The sequence below is a fragment of the Thamnophis sirtalis genome, unplaced genomic scaffold, assembly GCF_051295495.1.
Source record: "Thamnophis sirtalis isolate CommonGarterSnake01/CBP01778 unplaced genomic scaffold, rThaSir2_p1.2 scaffold_3, whole genome shotgun sequence".
Taxonomy (NCBI): Eukaryota; Metazoa; Chordata; class Lepidosauria; order Squamata; family Natricidae; genus Thamnophis; species Thamnophis sirtalis.
The window spans coordinates 22,622,677-22,643,758 of record NW_028261383.1 but is presented as its reverse complement, the minus strand read 5'-3'; the positions used below and the strand labels follow the sequence as shown (position 1 = coordinate 22,643,758).

The 21,082-nt window shown below is 42.1% G+C and overlaps 1 protein-coding gene across 1 annotated transcript; it reads left to right on the top strand.

Moving 5' to 3' along the window:
- The first annotated feature begins 3,004 nt into the window (after positions 1–3,004).
- On the top strand, positions 3,005–10,736 carry LOC106551699 (uncharacterized). Its single transcript, XM_087708374.1, has 2 exons — positions 3,005–3,070; positions 7,592–10,736. Exon 2 carries the CDS (start codon positions 8,247–8,249, stop codon positions 10,467–10,469), a length of 2,223 nt encoding a protein of 740 aa, XP_087564500.1. The 5' UTR covers positions 3,005–3,070; positions 7,592–8,246; the 3' UTR covers positions 10,470–10,736.
- The last annotated feature ends 10,346 nt before the right edge of the window (positions 10,737–21,082 follow it).

Sequence of the window (21,082 nt, the reverse complement as noted above, 5' to 3'; positions counted from 1 at the left end):
CTTACCCACCCTTTCCCCTTTCCTGCCTCCCCTCTAGGCGCAAAAGCTCTCTGCGTTTAACCCGTTCGCTGAAGCCGATAAGGTGAGGGAGTGACTGGGGCGTCCCCGAGTAATCCCAACGCCCTTCACCCGGGCATTATTACTTATATTTTCGTCTCTGTAACTGTTGGCACTTCTCATTGAGCCTTGAAGCTCCCTTCGGTGCATAGCTTGGAGTGTTACAGAAAGGAGCTTTGGGGAAAGCTCCCTGCCCTCAGGCTTCCTGTTGACCGTTTGCTCGTAATTTAGGAACTCTCATCTTGCAAAACATGCCTTTAAAGAAAAATAAGAAGAGGAAAAAGTGGAGTGGCTGCTTTACAAAGAAATTCAAAAGGCCCATCAAGATAAGCCTTTTGCTTGTTTATTCACAAGAATCAGGCACTTTCCAGAAGGAATAAAGGCATGATGAATTAAAACCTTTCTTAAAAGTCTTTAAGAAGATGTTGGATAGCCATTTGTCTGAAATGGTATAGGGTTTCCTGCCTAGGTAGAGGGTTGGACTAGAAGACCTCCAAGGTCCCTTCCAACACTGCTATTGTATTGTATTGTACATCAGGCACTTTCCAGAAAAATGGCAGGATGAATTAAAACCTATCTGTACTTCTCAGCATTCATGATACCATGAATATCGCCAACACCACTGGCAGAAATGCAGTCCCAAAAAAGGACAGACACTCCATGTTCCCTTGAAGGCGGCAAACACTCATTTGTCCATCTCTCTCCAACTCTTCTCACATAAGGTGTCGACAATTGGATCCAAAAATTTCAAACTTGGGTTCATTATTCCACAATATTCTTTCCCACTGATCCTTAGTCCAATTTTTGCGAGCTTCAACAGATTTTAGCCTTTTCACTGTGTTCCCCTTCTGTAAGTGTGGTGCCTTGGCTGCTACCCATCCACAAAGACCATTCCTGATTGAGCTCCTTCAGACAGTAGAAGGGTCAACTTGGCCACTCGATGAAGTTGCCAGATGCTTAGGCAGTTCCTGAGTGGATTTCCTCCGATCTCTACAAAGGAACTTCTCATCCGAGTGGGAAACTTTCCCTGACCTTTCCAATCCTCTTTTTTTCTCCTTGACTTCTTCTGATTCCTCATATTTCCTTATAACAGCTTGAACATCCATGCAGATTCTTAATCATCTGAGCCATGGTTGTCCAACACTTCTTTTTCAAAGGGCAACTGGACTTTTTTAGTTTGCTTCCTTGAAGGTGTTTCATTTATCATCCAAGAAGCTTCTTCAGTTTTGAAGAAACTGTGGCATCTTCTAGGATGAGAAGCAAAACATTTTCAAGGAAAAAAAACTAAGAAAGACCGGTCATGTTTTGAAAAGCATCTTTGGGACATACCACATCTTGAATCTCCATTTTGCATGACTTAGATGAAGAACTTGAAGGGGAACTCATAAAATTTGCAGAGGACAACGACTTGCGGGTAACAGCCAACACTTTTAAAGATAAACCCAAGATCCAGAAGGATCTTGACAGACTTGAACATTGGGCCCTTTCCAGCAAAATGCAATTCAGTAGTGAGAAAAATAAGGTTTTACACTTAGGCAAGAAAAACTAAATGGGCATCTACAGAAGAGATTTTAGAATATTAAAATATATGAGGAGCAGTTACAGGAAATGGATATGTCTAGTCTAACACAAAGAAGGACTAGGGATGACCTAATAACTGTCTTCCAGTATTTCAGGAGCTGACAAATTAAGAGGGGAGGTGTCAACCTATTCTCCAAAGTGCCAGAGATCAGTAAAAGAAGTGTCAGATGGAGACTGATCAAAAACAGACCCCTAGATCTGCCTAGAATTAAACAGAAAATTCCCCCTGCTTTTGGCACGGTTCTGTGCTCGTCGGCCTCCAGATTCCTACCACACAGCACCAGTTCAGGGATTCTTTCCCCCCCCCCCCAAGAGAGAAAACAAGAGAGGGAGACAAAGAGCTGGGGAAGAAACAGGCACAGACACAGACACACAGATGGGGAGGGGGAAGAGTGAGAGAGCGAGGGAAATAGAGAAAGAGACAGAGAGAGAGGGAAAGAGAGAGACAGGAAGGGAGAGACAGAGAAAGAGAGAGGGGGAAGAGAGAGAGAGAGGGAAAGGGAGAAAGAGAAACAGAGATTCAGAGAAGGGGAGAGACAGCAGAGGGGGAAGCGGGAGAGATGTCAAAAGGTTTTATGGTTCCCTTTGTTTTTTAACAACCATTCTCGGCTCTAATGACTAGCTGGGTAGGCGTGGCCATTGGAAGCCATGTGACTAGGAGTGAGTAACACCAATTTGGCCACGCCCACCCAGATTTTGTGGCTCCCAGTGTTTTCTTTTCTGTGGGAAAGGGGTCCAAATGTCTGTTTGAGTATTTAAGCTTGCAGACCCCTAGGCTAGAGCCTTCCATTCAACAGCTTCACAGTTACAGCTTCAATCATTTGCCAAGGCTTACCCTGCATGCCCCCAGATGTAAAACTGACTGGAATAACCTTCAACAGCCCCCAAGGCAGGTGCACTTTCTGCTTGGCTGTTATACATCATTCCCCACCTAGGAAGCTTTCCTTTGTTTTGTTCCAGCAAGAGGGAAAATGAGTGTGCCCTCTTGGGATACCTGAAGGAAAAGGTATAGGATAGATTGTCATGGACGAAAGCTATTCATGTGCTTGATGGGAGTCGAATACGACTTGATGGCATCGAAGGAAGCACGGAATCCATCAAAGCCCCTTGCAAACGCGTCAGGGTATAGATAGGACGAGGGTGATTTTCCATCTTCTGTCGCTAGATGGCGCAACACTCGCGCCTTAGAAAGCAGAGAATAGAGTACAGCAGCGGCATCGGTACTATTCATATACTATTGACCGGAGGGAGAGAGGCCGAGCTGGAACGAATTGAAACGATAGAGGATTAAATTGCTAGAGAGGATGTGGAGGAACAGGAGGAGGAGGAGGAGGAGGACAGAGAAAATTCCTCTTCCGGTTCACCCATGGAAAGAGGATGGTGTCGGCGGAGCCTTTTGTGCGGCTTGGAGGGTCGAAGCGGCTCCTGGGAGGTGAGTGGAGGGAAGGTCGGAGGAGAAGCGGGGAGAAAGTCGGGCCCTTTGGGTTCCTCCACGGCCTGGAAGCAGCGAAGGGAGAAGAATGAAACCTGCCGGCTGCTGTTGCTGCTGCTGCATATTCTTTCTCTCCCCAAATGGTTTTATCCTTTTGCTCCACGATTTAAAGTTGCTGCCTGTGATTTCCTGCTGGGAGATTTGGCAGATTTAAAGAAATCTTGATATATTTGTCATATTTCTGAGCCACCCGCCTCCCTCACCCTTCACCTAACACCTGGATCCTTGTGGTCTCATTGACATGTCGCTTTCCTGGCCAGCGAGGAGTTTCATGGGCAAAAGGGATGTTTGCATCGGATTTGTTCACCGTTTCATCTGTTAGTGACCCCCACTTTTTAAAAAATAGGTTAAAAAATTGGAGGCAATGCACTTCTGAGTCATTTTGCAGACTGAAATGCACATAATTATTTACATCAATAGATTCTGTATTTCTGTGTCAATAGGAACACACATTTAGTTCATTCAAACAGTATCCAGACTCCCTTCACTTCTGTCAATTTTGTTATGCTGCAGCCTGATTTTACACTCATTCATGTACATTCCTAATAACAAAGTGTAAACAGAATTTTAGAAATGTCTGTAAATGTATTAAAAACAAAAACACCTGAAATATCACATTGGCATAAGTATTCAGATCCTTCACTCAGTACTTTGTTGAAGCACCTTTGGCAGCAATTACAGCCTTAAGTCTTTTTGGGTATGAGTCAATAAGCTTTGCACATCTTGGCAACTGGGGGATTTTCTACCATTCTTCCTTGCAAATCCTCTCAAGATCAGCCAGGTTGGATGGCAACCATTGATGATCTATTTTTATGTGCCTCCAGAGATATTCAGTGGGGTCAGAGCTCTGGCTGTGCCCCTCTAGACCATTCACAGAGTTGTCCCTAAGCTAAGGTGACCAGATTTTCAAATTGGTAAAGAGGGACACCTTTGATCCGGGGGGGGGGGGGGGGGCTTGATTAAAAATTTTATACGGAGCAAAAAAAAATTTCATACAACGCAAAAATAGTATTGTAATATTTTTTTTATTTCAACATAACTACAATTTACAAATATAAATTGTAACTGTTGCCAAACATCAAAATTTTGATCGCGTGACCATGAGGAGGCTGCAACGGTTGCTAAGTGTGGAAATGGTCGCTAAGTGTGAAAAATGGTCATCAGTCACTTTTTTAAATGCCATTGTAACTTTGGTCACTAAACCCATTATACCACCTTTTTTGCCCCAGTTCTTAAGTGAATAACTGCAGCTGATAAGTTAGTAACATAAGTGAATCTGATTTCCCCATTGGACTTTGTCAAAAGGTCACAAAAGGTGATTACATGACCCCAGGACACTGAAACCATCATAAATACGAATCTGTTGCCAAACATCAAAATTTTGATCGCGTGACCATGAGGATGCTGCAACGGTCGCTAAATGTGAAAATGGTCGCTAAGTGTGAAAAATGGTCATCAGTCACTTTTTTCAATGCCATTGTAACTTTGGTCACTAAACCCATTATACCACCATTCTTGCCACATTTCTTAAGTGAATAACTGCAGCTGGTATTTTGTATTTGGGATAGAATCTTTTTTTAAATAGTTTTAGTTTAGTTTTATTTTATTTATATGCCGCCCTATTCCCTATAGGGACTCAGGGCGGCGAACAACTCAAACGGGAAAGGGAACATACAAGACAGGCATTTAAAATAACCAACAACCACACCTGTCGAGAGGGGAAGGGAGCTCATCAACCCCAGGCCTGCCGACACAGCCAGGTCTTAACGGCTTTTCGGAAGGCCAGGAGAGAGGTGAGGGTCCGAATCTCCGCGGGGAGTTCGTTCCAAAGGGCCGGAGCTGCAACAGAGAAGGCCCTCCCCTGGGTCGTAGCCAGGTAGCATTGGCTGGTGGATGGAACCCGGAGGAGGCCGACCCTGTGCGATCTAATGGGTCTTTGAGAGGTAATTGGCAGCAGGCGGTCTCTCAAGTACCCAGGTCCAATACCATGAAGGGCTTTATAAGTAATAACTAGCACCTTGAAGCGTATCCGAAGACCGATTGGAAGCCAGTGCAGCTCACGGAGGATAGGTGTAACGTGGATGTATCGAGGTACACCCACAGTCGCTCGCGCAGCTGCATTCTGGACAAGTTGAAGTCTCCGAAAGCTCTTCAAGGGCTGCCCCATGTAGAGCGCATTGCAGTAGTAGTCTAAGACAATTTAAAAAAAGAATCCATACAGAATAAATTGAAGTAAAACATTTCAAACTATTCCACACAGAATAAATTGAAGTAAAACTATTTTTAAAAATTCTATGCACAATACATTTCAAAGTATTGTGCATATAATTTTTAAAAATGGTTTATTTCAATTTATTTTGGACAGAATATTTTTTTAAATAGTCTAAGACAATTTAAAAAAAGAATCCACACACAATAAAACTATTTTTAAAAATCCTATGCACAATAAATAAAATATTATTTTAAAATACATTAAAAAAGAAAAGAAAAAAAACCCGGCTCACTTACCAGCAGGCAGGCACTCCAAGTCAATCCAGAATGATGTAGATGTTAATACAAAGAACTGAGCAAATTAAAATGGTGAAATTAGTCCCAGGGAAATATTTTTCAAAGAAACCTTGCTACCATTTTTCCCACATGAGCCGACCTTCAAGATCCGTGCCCATCCCCTCCGGAAAATCCAAGAAGGAACAGTCGCTACTTCTCTAGCCAAAGTATTTCCTGGAGCCCTATGGTACTGGGTCATCTTTTCTTATAAAAAGAAGTAAAAGGGGTGGGGTGGGGTTCCGTTTTCTTGCTTTAACGTTTTAATATCTTCAATGAAAGTACTGAGACATAGAGAGGGGTTAGACAGAATGTCTTTTGTCTTGCCCCGGTTAGGATTTCTTAAGCAAATCCACTGCACTTTCAACATGAAGCCAGAAAATCGGGACTTTTTAAAAACACCGCGGGACAGGGGACAAATTGTTAGAAATCGTGACTGTCCCGCCAAAATCGGGACGTCTGGTCACCTTACCCTAAGCCACGCTTATGTTGTCTTAGCTGTGTTCTTGTCATGTTGAGAAGTGAACCTTCAGCCCAGTATGAGGTCCTCAGCACTGTGGAACAGGTTTTCATTGAGGATATCCATGTGCGTTGCTCCATTCAGCTTTCCCTCAGCCCTGACCAGTTTCCCAGTCCCTGCTGCTGAAAAATACCCCACAGTTTGATGTTCTTCATATGCTTTTTTTTTTTGCAAAATCCAAGCTGGTTTTCATGTGTTGTGCACTGAGGTGAGCCTTCTGTCGAGTCACTCTGCCATAAAGCCGAGAGCAGTAGAGGGTTGCAATGATAGTTGTCCTTCTGGAACTCTGTCCCGTCTCCACACCGAATCTCTGAAGCTTAGTCAGAGTGACCATCGGGTTCTTGGTCACCTCTCTTACTAAGGCCCTTCTACCCCAATTGCTCAGTTTGATCGGACGACCAGCTCTTGGAAGAGTCCTGGTTGTGCCATACCTTTTCCATTTGACAATTATGGAGGCCACTTTGCCCTTAGGAACCCTCAATACAGCAGAAATTTTACTGTAGCCTTCCCCAGATCTGTGCTTTGCAATAATCCTGTCTCTGAACTCTACAGGCAGTTCCTTTGACCTCATGGCTATTGTTCTGCTACAGCAGAGAGGTCAAACTCATGGTCTGTGTCATGTGCTGCCCTGCCCCTGCCGTTTTAGCAACAGGGGAAAAAGTCCCAATACGTCCTGTGACACTGCCATGATGTCTCTATATCTTTCCACCATTGCTTTCATAACATTCCCTTTCGGTAAAGCCAAAAAGCATGGTATGTAAATCGTCATTGTCATATGACATCATGCTTAATGATTAGGCTGCTTAAAGACACAGATGCCAGTCACAATTGCAGTCAGTAAGTGAGCACTACTTGAATCAGGATGTCACCAGAGTGGTTGTGGAAAATATTTTCTGCCCTTATTTGGAGTCGAGGACTTCCATGGGCAAAACTGAACATGAAATCTTGCAGAGGTTTAGGTATCATTTTATCAGGCAAAATCCCATGTCCTAAAGTTATCTCAGAAGGTTCGACTGTAACCATTTTGGGATTATTTGGAAGCTAAAAACACATGGATTTTCTACATACGTATAGTTATAGGTGTGTGTATTGGTATTTCTCTCTCTATGCATATATTTACAACTGTACAATCTATCCCCAGCATTTCCAGATATATTTGATGATAAGCCTTTGCACTGGTAAAGAATTTGTGAATCAGCAAAATGAAAAAGAGAATTTCATGATTGAATGGATATTTGAACTTGGACACAAATGTGGCCAATGAATCATAACTAATGTAAAAGCTTATTCTTTATTGTGGTATGCTTGTTTATTTATTGTAATGTATACTTTTTTTTCACATCTTCTGCAACCATTTTATAAACAATTAAATTTACATTTTTCTTTGAATCTTACAGACAGAGAAGGTGTCAATAAGAGCAGTCTGGAAAACTGAGAATAACAAGTAACATTGGAAAAGACAAGCAACATTGGAAAAGTAAAGCCAGCCAGAAATCAAAATATTTTCCATTTCCTAAAGAAAACCAGAAAATTCTTCTCCTTTCCCAGCAGTTGAGAGACAAAGGAGAGAAAATTAAGAGGAGATTTCAAGCTAGAAAGAGTAGAGTATGAGAAACTCAAGAATACATTAAATGGAAGATCAAGGGAGATTATATTTCATAATATTCACACAGGGAAGACAGTGATGCAGATCTGGCCCTGAGAGGAGGAAAACAGCTAGAATTAAAGCACCTGGAAACAAATGATCACACATATATTTGACCTCAAGAATATCAGTGATGGAAAAGCTCCTATTGTGCCTATTATGGGAAAAGTACAGATTATAAACCACAACCAGTGACACATCAGAAGACTCACACAGGAGAAAAACCATATAATTGTCTAGAGTGTAGGAAATGATTCAGTCAGAATTTCAGCCTCGTGACACACTGGAGGACGAATTATGAGTGCTCAGAATGTGTGAAAAGGTTCAGCATTAATTCTGCCCTTGTGCAACACCAGAGGACTCACACAGGAAAATAACTCTGTGAGTCTCCAGAGAATTCCAGCCTCATGACACACCAGAGGACTCACACAGAAGAAAAACCGTATGAATGTCCAGAATCAGAAAAATGTTTCAGTTATATTTACAGTCTTATGACACAACAGAAGACTCAAACAGGAGACAAACCACATAAGTGTTCAGATTGTGGGAAAAGTTTCAGTAATAAATCTGGCCTTGTAAAACACCAGAGGACTCACACGGGAGAGAAACTGTATGAATGTTCAGATTGTGGGAAACGTTTTGGTCAGAATTCCCACCTGGTGACACACCAGAGGACTCACACTGGAGACAAACCATATGAGTGTCCAGATTGTGGGAAAAGTTTCAGTGACAATTCGAACCTTGTGAAACACCAGAGGATTCATACAGGAGACAAACCGTATGAGTGTCTAGATTGTGGGAAAAGTTTCAGTCAGAATTCCCACCTTGTGAAACACCAGAGGACTCACACAGGAGACAAACTGTATGAGTGTCCAGAATGTGGGAAAAGTTTCAGTCACAATGCCCAGCTGGTGACACACCAGAGGACTCACACAGGAGAAAAACCATATGAATGTCCAGAATGTGAGAAATGTTTCAGTTATATTTACAGTCTGATAACACACCAGAAGACTCACACAGGAGACAAACCGTATGTGTGTCCAGATTGTGGGAAAAGTTTCAGTGACAATTTGAACCTTGTGAAACACCAGAGGATTCATTCAGGAGACAAACCGTATGAGTGTCTAGATTGTGGGAAAAGTTTCAGTCAGAATTCCCACCTTGTGCAACACCAGAGTACTCACACAGGAGACCAACCGTATATATGTCCAAAATGTGGAAAATATTTCCGTCACAATTCCCAGTTGGTGACACACCAGAGGATTCCCACAGGAGCCAAACTAGATGAGTGTCCAGATTGTGAGAAACATTACAGTGACAGTTCCAACCTTGTGAAAAATCAGAGAACTAACACAGGAGAGAAACCGTATGAATGTTCAGAATGTGGAAAACGTTTCAGTTATATTTACACTCTGATGACACACCAGAGGACTCACGCAGGAGACCAACCATATGAATGTCCAGAATGTGGAAAATGTTTCAATTATATTTACAGTCTGATAACACATGAGAGGACTCACATAGGAGAGAAATTCTATGAGTGTCCAGTTTGTGGGAAATGTTTCGGTCAGAATTCCCAGCTGGTGACACACCAGAGGATTCACACAGGAGGAAACCTGTATGAATGTCCAGAATGTGGGAAATGTTTCAGTCAGAATTCCCACCTGGTGACACACCAGAGGACTCACACAGGAGACAAACCCTATGAGTGTCCAGATTGTGGGAAAAGTTTCAGTGACAATTCCAACCTTGTGAAACACCAAAGGACTCATACAGGAGAGAAACCATATATGTGTCCAGAGTGTGGGAAAAGTTTCAGTCAGAATTCTCACCTTGTGACACACAAGAGGACTCACACAGGAGAGAAACCATATGAGTGTTCAGAGTGTAGAAAAAGGTTCAGTGATAATTCTGGCCTTGTGAAACATCAGAGGACTCACACAGGAGAGAAACTGTATGAGTGTCCAGAGTGTGGGAAAAGTTTCAGTCACAATTCCCAGCTGTTGACACACCAGAGGACTCACACAGGAGACAAACCATATGAGTGTCCGGATTGTGGGAAAAGTTTCAGTGACAATTCCAACCTTGTGAAACACCAGAGGATTCATACAGGAGACAAACCATATGAGTGCCCAGATTGTGGGAAAAGTTTCAGTCAGAATTCCCACCTTGTGAAACACCAGAGGACTCACACAGGAGAGAAACCGTATGAGTGTACAGAATGTGGGAAAAGGTTCAGTAAGAATTCCCAGCTGGTGACACACCAGAGGATTCACACAGGAGGAAAACCGTATGAATGTCCAGAATGTGGAAAATGTTTCAATCAGAATTCCCACCTGATGACACACCAGAGGACTCACACAGGAGACAAACCATATGAGTGTCCGGATTGTGGGAAAAGTTTCAGTGACAATTCCAACCTTGTGAAACACCAGAGGACTCATACAGGAGAGAAACCATACGAGTGTCTAGAGTGTGGGAAACGTTTCAGTCAGAATTCCCACCTTATGACACACCAGAGGATTCACACAGGAGAAAAACCGTATGTGTGTCCAGAGTGTGGGAAATGTTTCGGTAGGAATTACCAGCTGGTGACACACCAGAGAACTCATAGCCTTGATAAAGGCTAACTATCTGTTTCTGGTGATCAGTAAAACTTTCTGGATCTTTCCTTTTGCAGAAGTGTGGAAAAGGCTTTTGTGTTGTTTTATATATATATATATTGTGTATGGAATTCCCACAATTGGAGTTTCCATCTTGTTCCTTGGTGTCCTCCAGATTTTGAGTGCCAGAATTTCCCAGCCACTAAGTAGTCCTTGAGATATAAGTGTTATGGGGCCTATCAATTATGTTTTTATGTTGCAATTACCATTAAACAAGACTGCTTTGCTTAACTACCCCTTTCTCTCTCTGTTAAAGCTGTTCGATGAATGTATGAGTTATTTAGCGAAACCCTGGCTACCTCAGGGTTGGAGGCATAGCCCAGGCCCAGGATTGCATTCCAAAGGCCTCCTACCTCAACCCTTTGATCCCCCCAGTTCTTTCCCTATTCCACAGGGTCCCTACAGGCTTTTTCCCACTCTCACTGGGTCACTGCAGTCCTTAGACCTGATTCCCACCCCAGCAGGCTTCTCAGCCTCCTCTTCCTTTTGAAAATCACTGAACCTCATTTTGGGGAAAGAGGACAGGACATGCATCCCTGGGTCGCATGACTCTCTTGTGGAAGCAGCCATCATGTTCGTTGTGCCTGGAACTTATCCCCGGGCCATGCAATTGATTTGTGGAAGCAGCTGTCATTTTGCCACCTGCCTGAGGGCCAAAATAAGGGCTGTTTCTGTGACATTGATCTTCAGGAAAGGGAGAAACTATTCGGTTTTGCTACCTTAACACTTTGTAGACTGCCTTAATGGATTGTGGGTACACTGAAAATGATGACTGCTTCCAGGAGAACTTAAAAATCATTAGTGTGCGATGGGTGACAGGTGTGCTGGGCGTGGGCACAAAGCCCTGTGAAAAAAAGGAGTGTAAAATTTCACATGTAGAGGCTGTTCTGCCTTGCAGATGAATCTGACAGAAGAGCTATAGGAATATTGAATTAAGGAGGAAAGGGATTGTGGTTTTGATTACAGCATCTCCAGGTTTATTAGCAAATCCTGCTGGGAACTCATTTATTTGGAGGTGCCTGCTTGTTTCCCTTTGATGGCTGCTAGGTGACAGCAGCACCATAATGACGATGTATTTATTGCATCCCCCTTGGTGATGGTGATTTGAGAAAAAAACACTACAATGGAAAATCTTTCATTTTTAAAAAATGTACTGTGTAAGAGCTCTCAATAAGTTTCGACAAGGGAAAAATGGGTATTGCCAGTGTTATTATGAAAATTAGGGCATGGCAAGATGCTCAGAGTTGCTCCAAACTCTTGAGATGTACAGTCAATAAGTTTACTAATAAAATTTGGAGGTACTTTTTCTGGAGATTTCATGCATACTCCTGCACCATTCGAAGGTGTTCATCTCAAAGTGTGTGGTAGTGGTCAATGTATTATTGCTAAGGTTTACAAAATATAATTGAAATTGAACTTGCAGAATGAGTATGTAAAGCATTGATTCAGTGGACAGAGAAGTTTGGATGTAATATAATGCTTGAACAATGGGAGAAAATGTGGAGAAGAGTTCTAAAATTTACATTAAAATATAGTTTAAAAGAAAACTTCTATAAGATAATGTACTGTTGGTACAAATTGCCCAGAATGTATAAAGGCACCTAAAATGAATCTTGGAAATGCAAAGAAGAGCTTTTTAGCATTTATAGTGGACATGTAACAAAGCAAAGAAACCTTGGAGTAAGTTACACATCTTACTACAGAAGACTCTTAAAGTGAATATAAAACTAGAGAGTTTTCCTTTAGTTTTAAAGAACTTGAAAAAAAATTGAATTATGATGTTTATATATGCTGGCAGCAAGAATATTTTATGGAAAATTATGGAAGAATATTTTCATTCCCATAGAGGACGAATGGTTGCAAAACCTGATGGAGTTAGCAGAGATGGCTAAAGTGACTGTTTTGATTAAAGAAAAGAATAGGATTCATTTTGTTTCTACAGAGAAATTGCTTTTGGACTTTGTGCGTGAGGTAGAAAAAAAATGAAACTTTGATTTTGGGTTTTTTTCATTAGATACGTTTGTTGTATACAAATGACTAGTATATATTATCATATAAAAGTAAAATATAGAAGTTTTATGTTATTATTCTATTGCACCAAAGGGAGATTTAAGTCAATCTTTTCTTTTCTCCTTTACCCTACACTTTTTTCTCTTCTCCTTTTCTTCCCTTATTTTACCATTATTTTAAAAATTGGATAATGCTTAAAAATAAAAGGATATTACCAATAGAGGGGCACAATTTACAGCTTGGCTGGTATGCATCTATCTAGGAAGGGAGACATCAGAGACATCAAGTAAGGGAGGCTCTGCTAGGTGGGGGAGAATTAAGAGAAACTATTATACCAGAATCCCATTGTGGCTATCAACTATGGAAGCGATATATCCCAACGTATTAGATTTAAATAAGGTAGTGAGATATAAAGAGATACTGGATGGGCAAGGGAAACTTAAGTCTAACCTAAAATCCCAAGACCTAAAATCCCAAGGAATAGAAATAGACTGGTGGCCATATCTACAAATCCAGACAAAGTACAAAAAAGACTTAGAACAAATACAGCTTTTAAAGAGAACAACAAAAACTGGATGAAATATTATTGGGGACAGAAGAAAAAATGATGACTAAAGCATACAATTGTTTCTTAAAATTTAAACTGGAAAAAGAAACAGTGAAAGAGACTGATAATTGGGGCCAAAGATTTTTGGCTGTAACATTGAATTGGAACAGTGGGAAAAATTATGGGAGAAAAATTATAAATTAACGATGTCGGCAGCATATAAGGAAAACGTACAAAATGTTTTATTGTTGGCATTTACGCCCAGCAAGATTGACCAAAATGTTTCCTAATAGATTGGCAAACTATTGGAGATGCAATCATGAACAAGGGACATTCCACCATAGGTGGTGGACCTGCCCAAAAACTAAGAAATATTAGGTGAAAATGTAAAAAATGATTAGGAGAAATTACAGAACAAAAAAATAGAGATGAAACCAGATCTCTTTCTATTGGGGATTATAAAGGGAAACCTAAGCAAAGAAATTCAATACATCATAGACCATATAATAGCCATAGCTAGAATTACTTTTGCTCAGAGTTGGAGACAAGAAAACATTCCTTCGAAAGCAGTGATAATAAAAAAAAGGTGCTTCACTCTGCAGAAATAGATAAATTAGTCATGGAATTAAAAGATAGAGAGGAAACAGAATACTATAAGATTTGGAGTAGGTGGTACAATTGGCTAGACATTAGATACAAAATTAATGCATAAAGAGTAACTAGGAACAATAGTAAAGTGAAAAACTATATATCTGTAAAAATAGCAAATAACGCTAAAAGTTAAAGGTATGTATATGTGTTGAAAAATGTGTAAATAGAATGAACACCAGTATTGGAATGCTGTAAACATTGGAAATGCTGTTTTAAAAGTTTTAAAAGGTTGAATAAAAATTATAAAAAAATATCTGGAAGTGCTGGACATAGATTATCCAATTGCAGATATATGTATACAAAGAGAATTACAAATACACACCTACAAATATATGTGTGGAAAATCCATGTGTTTTCAGCCTGAAAAATGTCTTAACATGGTTACAGTCATTGTAATTTTAGAGATGGGGCTTTAACTGATGAAATGATGCCTAAAGCCTCTGCAAGATTTAAAGTACCAGTTTTGCCCATGGAAGTCTTGAGTTCCAAGTAAGGGCAAAAAATACTGTTCACAATCCCTCTGGTGATATTCCAATGGAAGTAGTCCTCATTTACTGACTGCATTTGGGACTAGCATCTGTCACTAAGCAGCCAGATCATTAAGGATGTCTCATGAGCGTGCCAACTTACATCTGTTCAGCTGCCATTGTTAAGCAAATCACTGTGGTATGTTAATAGGCAATTTCACATGACTCTGACTTGCAACTTCCTGCCAGAAGCTCCACTTATTTTTCTGGGAAGGTCACAAACAGGATCATGAATGTGGGATTCTGCAACGATCATAAATGTGCACCAGTAGGAAGAACCCAAATTGCTGCAACTCCTTTTCCAGCACCTTCATAATCACAGGAACTGCTGAGGTGCAATCAATGAACAAGTGCTAAAGTAAAAAAAGAAAAATCTCTGAAGAGACAGTGGAAGGTTAGTATGATGATGTTGTCAAGGAAACAGACGATCCATACCAGAATAAGAGTTGGAAAGGATCTTAGAGATCAACTCCATGTAGATGATCTTTTACCATCCTGGAAAAAATGTTTTTTCTTCTTAAGTTTCTTTTTAAAGGTGCTTGATTAACCTGACAACTTTGCCATCCAAAACATGGAATTAGAGGGTCAGGTATACTTATTTTTTATTTTTTATTTTATTTTATTAATATTTATAGGCCGCCCTTTTCCCCGCGGGGACTCAGGGCGGCTTACATAAAATAGGGAGCGGGGGGTATAAACAATAAACATAAAACAATACATAAGAGTAAAATAGTACGCAACATTCATTCTTTTTTTTTTTTTTTTTTTTTTTTTTTTTTTTGTGAATTACGTTTCCCCTTTGGTTTTAAATATTTTATTTCATTTTCATTTTCATTTTCATTTTGTACAATCACTTATATACTGTGCAAAGAAAAAAGGAAAAAAAAAAAAACCCCCCAACATAACACTTCATTCCCCCATACACCCTCTCTTCCCCCTCCAACTTTCCTTTCACCCCTCCAACATTCCCCTCTTCTACTTCCCTTCCCCCTCAGACATCTCCCCCTCCCTCCATTTACCCTCCTTACATTCCCTCTCACTCCCTCTTTACTTCTCCCTTCTCTTTCCCTCTTCTCCCCACTTTGGTGTATCCATACAATTCAATTTGTTTTTTACAATAAAAGTAGAAAAAGAAAAAAAGAAAAAGAAAAAAAAAAACGGCAGTACACAAGTGAATTCTTATTGTTCTAAGGATTGAAACTGTAATTCCACCCTCCCCCCTCCCCCCTATAATCCCCCCTCCCTAACCCCCTTACGGCTTCGCAGGTCCCATGCCCGGCATAATTCTTTAACAAGCATTTAAGTATAATAAGGCCAACTAACTTTAAAATTTAAAAAAAGTAAGATAAAAGTAGCCAAAAAGAAAAAGGAAAAATAGTAGAAAATAAGAAATAATAAAAAAAAAAACACCCACACTCACACACAAAAAGGAGAAAGAAACAAAAAGGGTCATAAGCCCACTACGTTACCACAGCTTCCCATTATCTATAAATCTTAATCAATGTGACTCATTCCAAATTTCGATTATTTTACTACTTGCAGGGTTTCAAACTATATTAGAGCCAGGTAAGTTGATCAGTTAGAATTCCCCAACTAAAAATCTCCTTGCTTTGTCTATCTATTCAAACCTTTAATTTATCTCCTTTTTTATCCAAGTATCCAAACCTTTCTATAACACCATTAACTCAAATACTTCTTTCATTTTTCATTTCCAACACCTCCCTTTCTATCCTTACCCACCTCCGCATATAAATTTTTTACCTTCCACCCTGCCTTTATCCATATCCACATATATATTTTATCCATATTCGTTGCTCCTCCCATATTTACTCCACTTTCCTGAAGATTCTCCGACCAAACTTTCTTAACCTTATATTAATATAGCAACTCAAACAAACATCAGCTTACGTTCTAGCCCCATGTGATCTAATTAAACTTTCGCTGCCCTTCCCTCTCCCACGCACCTCCCAACTCCGTTTGTCCCAAACCACAACTCAAAAAGATCACAATTTCCGCTCTCTTCACCTAAAAGAATAGTTCATGCGCAATTAAAGTTAGAGTTCAAACAAAATTTCTGTACAATATATGTCCCCAATCAGCAACGCTTCTTTCAGTCTCCATGTCTCATCATCGATATGCCACTTTTCCATTTTATCCCAGACGGAAATCATAAAGCTTTAAAAACATCGCTAGTCTTTATTCTTTAGTCTTCTGCCCTTCCGGAAGAGAAAAGCAACACGCTCCACCTTGTAACCACGTGTCTCGCTGTTTATCTTCTCCTTCTCCCTGTCTCTCCCCAGATCCGGATGAATCAGGAAGTCCCGCCTTCAGGGTCTCGTAGTAAAATTTTCGGGCTTCACAGACAGAGTTAATGCGGTGTTTTTGGTCGCCAAATGTAACTGTAATACCAGCTGGGACTTCCCATCTATATGAAATCTGAGAGTTTCTGAGTTCTTCGGTTAAGAAAGCATACTGTCTCCTTGATCTTAACATTTGAAATGGTATTTCCTTAAAAACAATCAAGTCGTCCCCGTCAATTCTCAACCTCTTTCCGTAGAGCCTCTGTGTTATCTCATTTCTAGATTCCCTTGTAGTAAAGTATATTATTATGTCCCTCGGAAGCTGTCGCTGTTTTGCTACCCAGGAATTCTGGCGGTAAATTCTTTGAATCTGCCAATCAAAGTTAAGTCCCGGACTTCCCACCAAGCGGCTGAAAGCCTCAAAGAATGTCTGTTTCAAATTCTCCTGTTGGTTTTCACGCAGCCCTCTAACACGTATAGCAAAGGCAGACTTGTTATAATTTAATTTGACAATTTCTTTTTGTGCAGATTCAATTTCCTGTTCTAACGTTTGAATTTTTGATATCAGATTAAGGTTACTTTCTTCCAAAAGTTCCAATTTGTCCTCCGTTTCAGCAATATAATCTGTCATGACTGTCATTACCCCGATTATATCCTGCTTTGCCTGAGCAATTTTAGCATCAAATTCATCAGATAAATCCGAAATCAGTTGATTAATCTCCTGTCTGAAATCATTAAGCGTTTTAAGAAGGAATTCTTGTGTTAGCAAATCTCCCGTGGAGGGTGTAGGAAACAAGGGTAGCGGCTTCATGGCATTTTTGGGAGATATATTATTAAGGAGGCGCTTCTGTCTAAGTTTGGGAGCCATTCCAGAATAAAAATAAGAGAATCCAGCGAGCCAAAAATCAAAGTCTGTGCTCCCCTCAGATAATCTTTTAGCAATTAGTACGGAGAAGCCTTCAGGAGGGTAGGGTCAGCTAGCTGCGTCAGATCAAACACAAAAGCTACGAGATCGCCATCTTGTGACGCAGTTAAAAAAAGAAGAGAGGGAGCCTTTTGCGAGATTGAAGCTGGTATTTTAAATAGTAATAGAGAAAGTTCCTCGGGAATGTTCCCCGCCCGAATTGGCTTTTAAATAGCTTAGTTTTGTCCTGGGGGGGAGGCAATCTGCCTAGGCTGCAAAAAAAAGCAGCGCGGAAAACTGGCCGGAGTAAAGGCTCAGCTAATGTTGAACCTCTTCTCCATTCACAGCAAAAAAAAAAAAGCTATGAATTACAAAGAGATCCTAACGACTGACCTTCTCCCTGCCCCTTTCTGCCAGAAAGGAGAGATATCTATAGATCTTATAAGATATACGAACCAGAGTCCTGGCAGGAGCTTTACTTAGCTCCCGACGGCGGCAGCCCCTCCCCTCGAAGCCCCGCAACATTCATTCTTCATTCGGGTGGGGACAGATTGTGATCTTATCCCCAGGCCTGACGGGATAGCCAGGTCTTGAGGGCTGTGCGGAAGGTCTGGACGGTGGTGAGGGTACGAATCTCCACGGGGAGATCATTCCAAAGGGTCGGAGCTGCTACTGAAAAGGCCCTCCTCCGTGTAGTTGCCAGTCGGCACTGACTGGCGGATGGTATTCGGAGGAGGCCCAATCTATGTGATCTTATAGGTCGCAGGGAGGTAATTGGCAGGAGGTGGTCTCTCAAGTACGCAGATCCACTACCATGGAGGGCTTTATAGGTGGTGAGTAGCACCTTGAAGCGCATGGGATTTACGGGACTTAATTACTAGCAGAGATGAAATGAAAGACCAATGAACATATTTGTGGACTGGAGGCTGAAACACAAAGATGATTACAGGAACTGGATATGTCTATTCTAGTGAAAAGAAAAACTAGGGGGGGGGGGGACATGATAGCAGTGTTCCAAGATTCAAGGGGCTGCCAGAAAGAAGAGGGGTTCCACTTATTTTTCAAAGTACCAGAAGGTAAAAAAAGAAACAATGGATGGAAACTAATCAAGAAGAGAAGCAACCTGGAATTAAGGAGAAACTTCCGAATAGTGAAAACAATCAGTGGAACGGCTTCTCTCCGGAAGTTGTGGGTGCTCCAACAATGGGGGTTCTTAAGAGGAGATTGGACAGTCATTTGTATAGAATGGTATAGGGCAGCGATGGCGAACCTTTTTTGGCTTGCATGCCATAAGGGGGGGGGGAGTGCAGGGGGGTCGTGCGTGGGCATGCCGCACCCATAATGCAATGTGCAACCCCCCCATTGTGCATGCACGCATGAGAGCCACTCTCCCCCCCCCATTTTTTGCATGCTTTTTTTGCCCTCCCCAGGCTCCAGAGGCTTTATAGGAGCTTGGAGAGGGCGAAAACAGCCCCCCCCCCCCGAGGCTTCAGGGACCTTCAGGAGGGGCTTTAACCAACCCTACGAGCAAACCAGAAGTTCATTCCCAAACTACGAGATTGGGCTTGATAAATTGACACAGCTTGAAAATTAATGATTAGCTACGATTGGCCTCTCCTCTCCCCTTCTGTCCCTCAGGCTAGCCCCACAGAATCCTCCCCTATCCTATCCTATTTCCTTCTGTCCCTCAGCCTTACCCCACAGAAACCTCCCCTATCCTATCCTCTTCTTTCTCTCAGGCATGCCTCACAGAAACATCTCTGATCCTATCCCCTCCTCTCCCTCAGTCTTGTCCCATAGAGTCCTCTCCTCTCCTATCCCCTTCTCTCCCTCAGGCTCCTCTCCAAAGTCCCAGCCAGCAGGCCAGGTGAGTCACATGCTGGCCACGCCCACATCCAAGTGGCAGTTGGAACAGTTTTAGATCAGTGTTCCATCGCTCAGGCTGGGGGGTCAAATTTTATACCCCTCAGAGAGGGTTCGCAACTTGGGAGTCCTCCTGGATCCACAGCTGACTTTCGACCACCATTTGACGGCTGTGACCAGGGGGGCATTTGCCCAGGTTCGCCTGGTGCGTCAGTTGCAACCCTACCTGAACCGGGAGGCCCTCACAACAGTCACTCGGGCCCTTGTGACCTCTAGGCTGGAATACTGCAATGTGCTCTACATGGGGCTGCCCTTGAAGAGCATCCGGCGACTTCAGCTAGTCCAGAACGCGGCCGCGCGAGTGATTGTGGGTGCACCTTGGTTCGCCCACATAACACCCATCCTCCGCGAGCTGCGCTGGCTACCTGTTGATCTCCGGGTGCGCTTCAAGGTGCTACTTGTCACTCATAAAGCCCTCCATGGTAGTGGATCTGCGTACTTGAGAGACCGCCTCCTGCCAATTACCTCCCTGCGACCAATTAGATCGCATAGATTAGGCCTCCTCTGAGTTCCATCTGCCAGTCAGTGCCGACTGGCAACTACACGGAGGAGAGCCTTTTCAGTAGTAGCTCCGACCCTTTGGAACGATCTCCCCGTGGAGATTCGTACCCTCACCACCCTCCAGACCTTCCGCACAGCCCTCAAGACCTGGCTAGCCCGTCAGGCCTGGGGATAAAGATAATCTGTCCCCACCCGAATGATGAATGAATGTTGTTTACTATTTTACTTCTATGTATTGTTTGTGTCTATTGTCTGTACCTTCCCTTCCTTATTTTATGTAAGCCGCCCTGAGTCCCCTCAGGGAAAAGGGCGGCCTATAAATATTAATAAAACCAAAACCAAACCAAACAGTGTTATTTTCAGGTTGGGATGGGGACGAGAACATCTTAGCATCAGAGTGTGTCAATAATAATATAAAAATACTAATGATCTGATGATTATTTTGAGAAATGTCCATAGGGCCCTTTTTTTTGCGCTCCGGAGGCTTCAGGGAAGCTCCTGAAGCCTCTGGAAGACCTCGGGGGGGGGGGATCCTTTCACCCTCCCCAGGCTCCTATAAAGCCTCCGGAGCCTGGGAAGGGCGAAAAATGGCTTTAAAAAAGGCTGAACTCCATCCCGGGTATAGGGTCTCCTGCTCGAGCTGGGAATTGGACTAGATGACCTCAAATATCCCTTCCAACTCTGATATTCTATATCCTAGTAGCTGCTTTTCTGCTTCTGTGCCATGGAGGAAACAGCCTTACTTGCTCCCAGCCTGTCCTCTGACCTATTCTTCACCTCACACTTTGACCCTGGGAAACATGTGACAGCCCCTCTGAACCCTCCTCCCATGAGTAATCTGGAAGAGGAAATTCCTCTGTACTTCTCTCCTTCCATCCTTTCTAGCAATACAGTACTTGATGGTTTTAACTCCTTTAAGCTCAACCAGACAGGCCACTATTATATTGTTGGCTTTCCAGTCCCACATACTGCCTATCTGACAGCCATCTCACAACAGGAGGCCAAAAAAACAGGCTTGTCCCATCTCAAACTATGCATTGGTCAGATGTTTTCACAGATTACATGCTATCATTAGAAGAAATGTCCATCTGAGTTCAGTTCCAAGTGGGAAGAAAAACACTGGAAACCATGAAGGTCTAGCAGCCAGGGGAAAAGTTCTGGAAAGAAATTTACAGTATCCAATTTTCTATGCCAATTATTTTCAGACATCAGATATC

Bases quoted from the DNA above. Each gene is read 5' to 3' on its own strand.
- LOC106551699 (XM_087708374.1), top strand. From the start codon at position 8,247: ATGACACACCAGAGGACTCACACAGAAGAAAAACCGTATGAATGTCCA.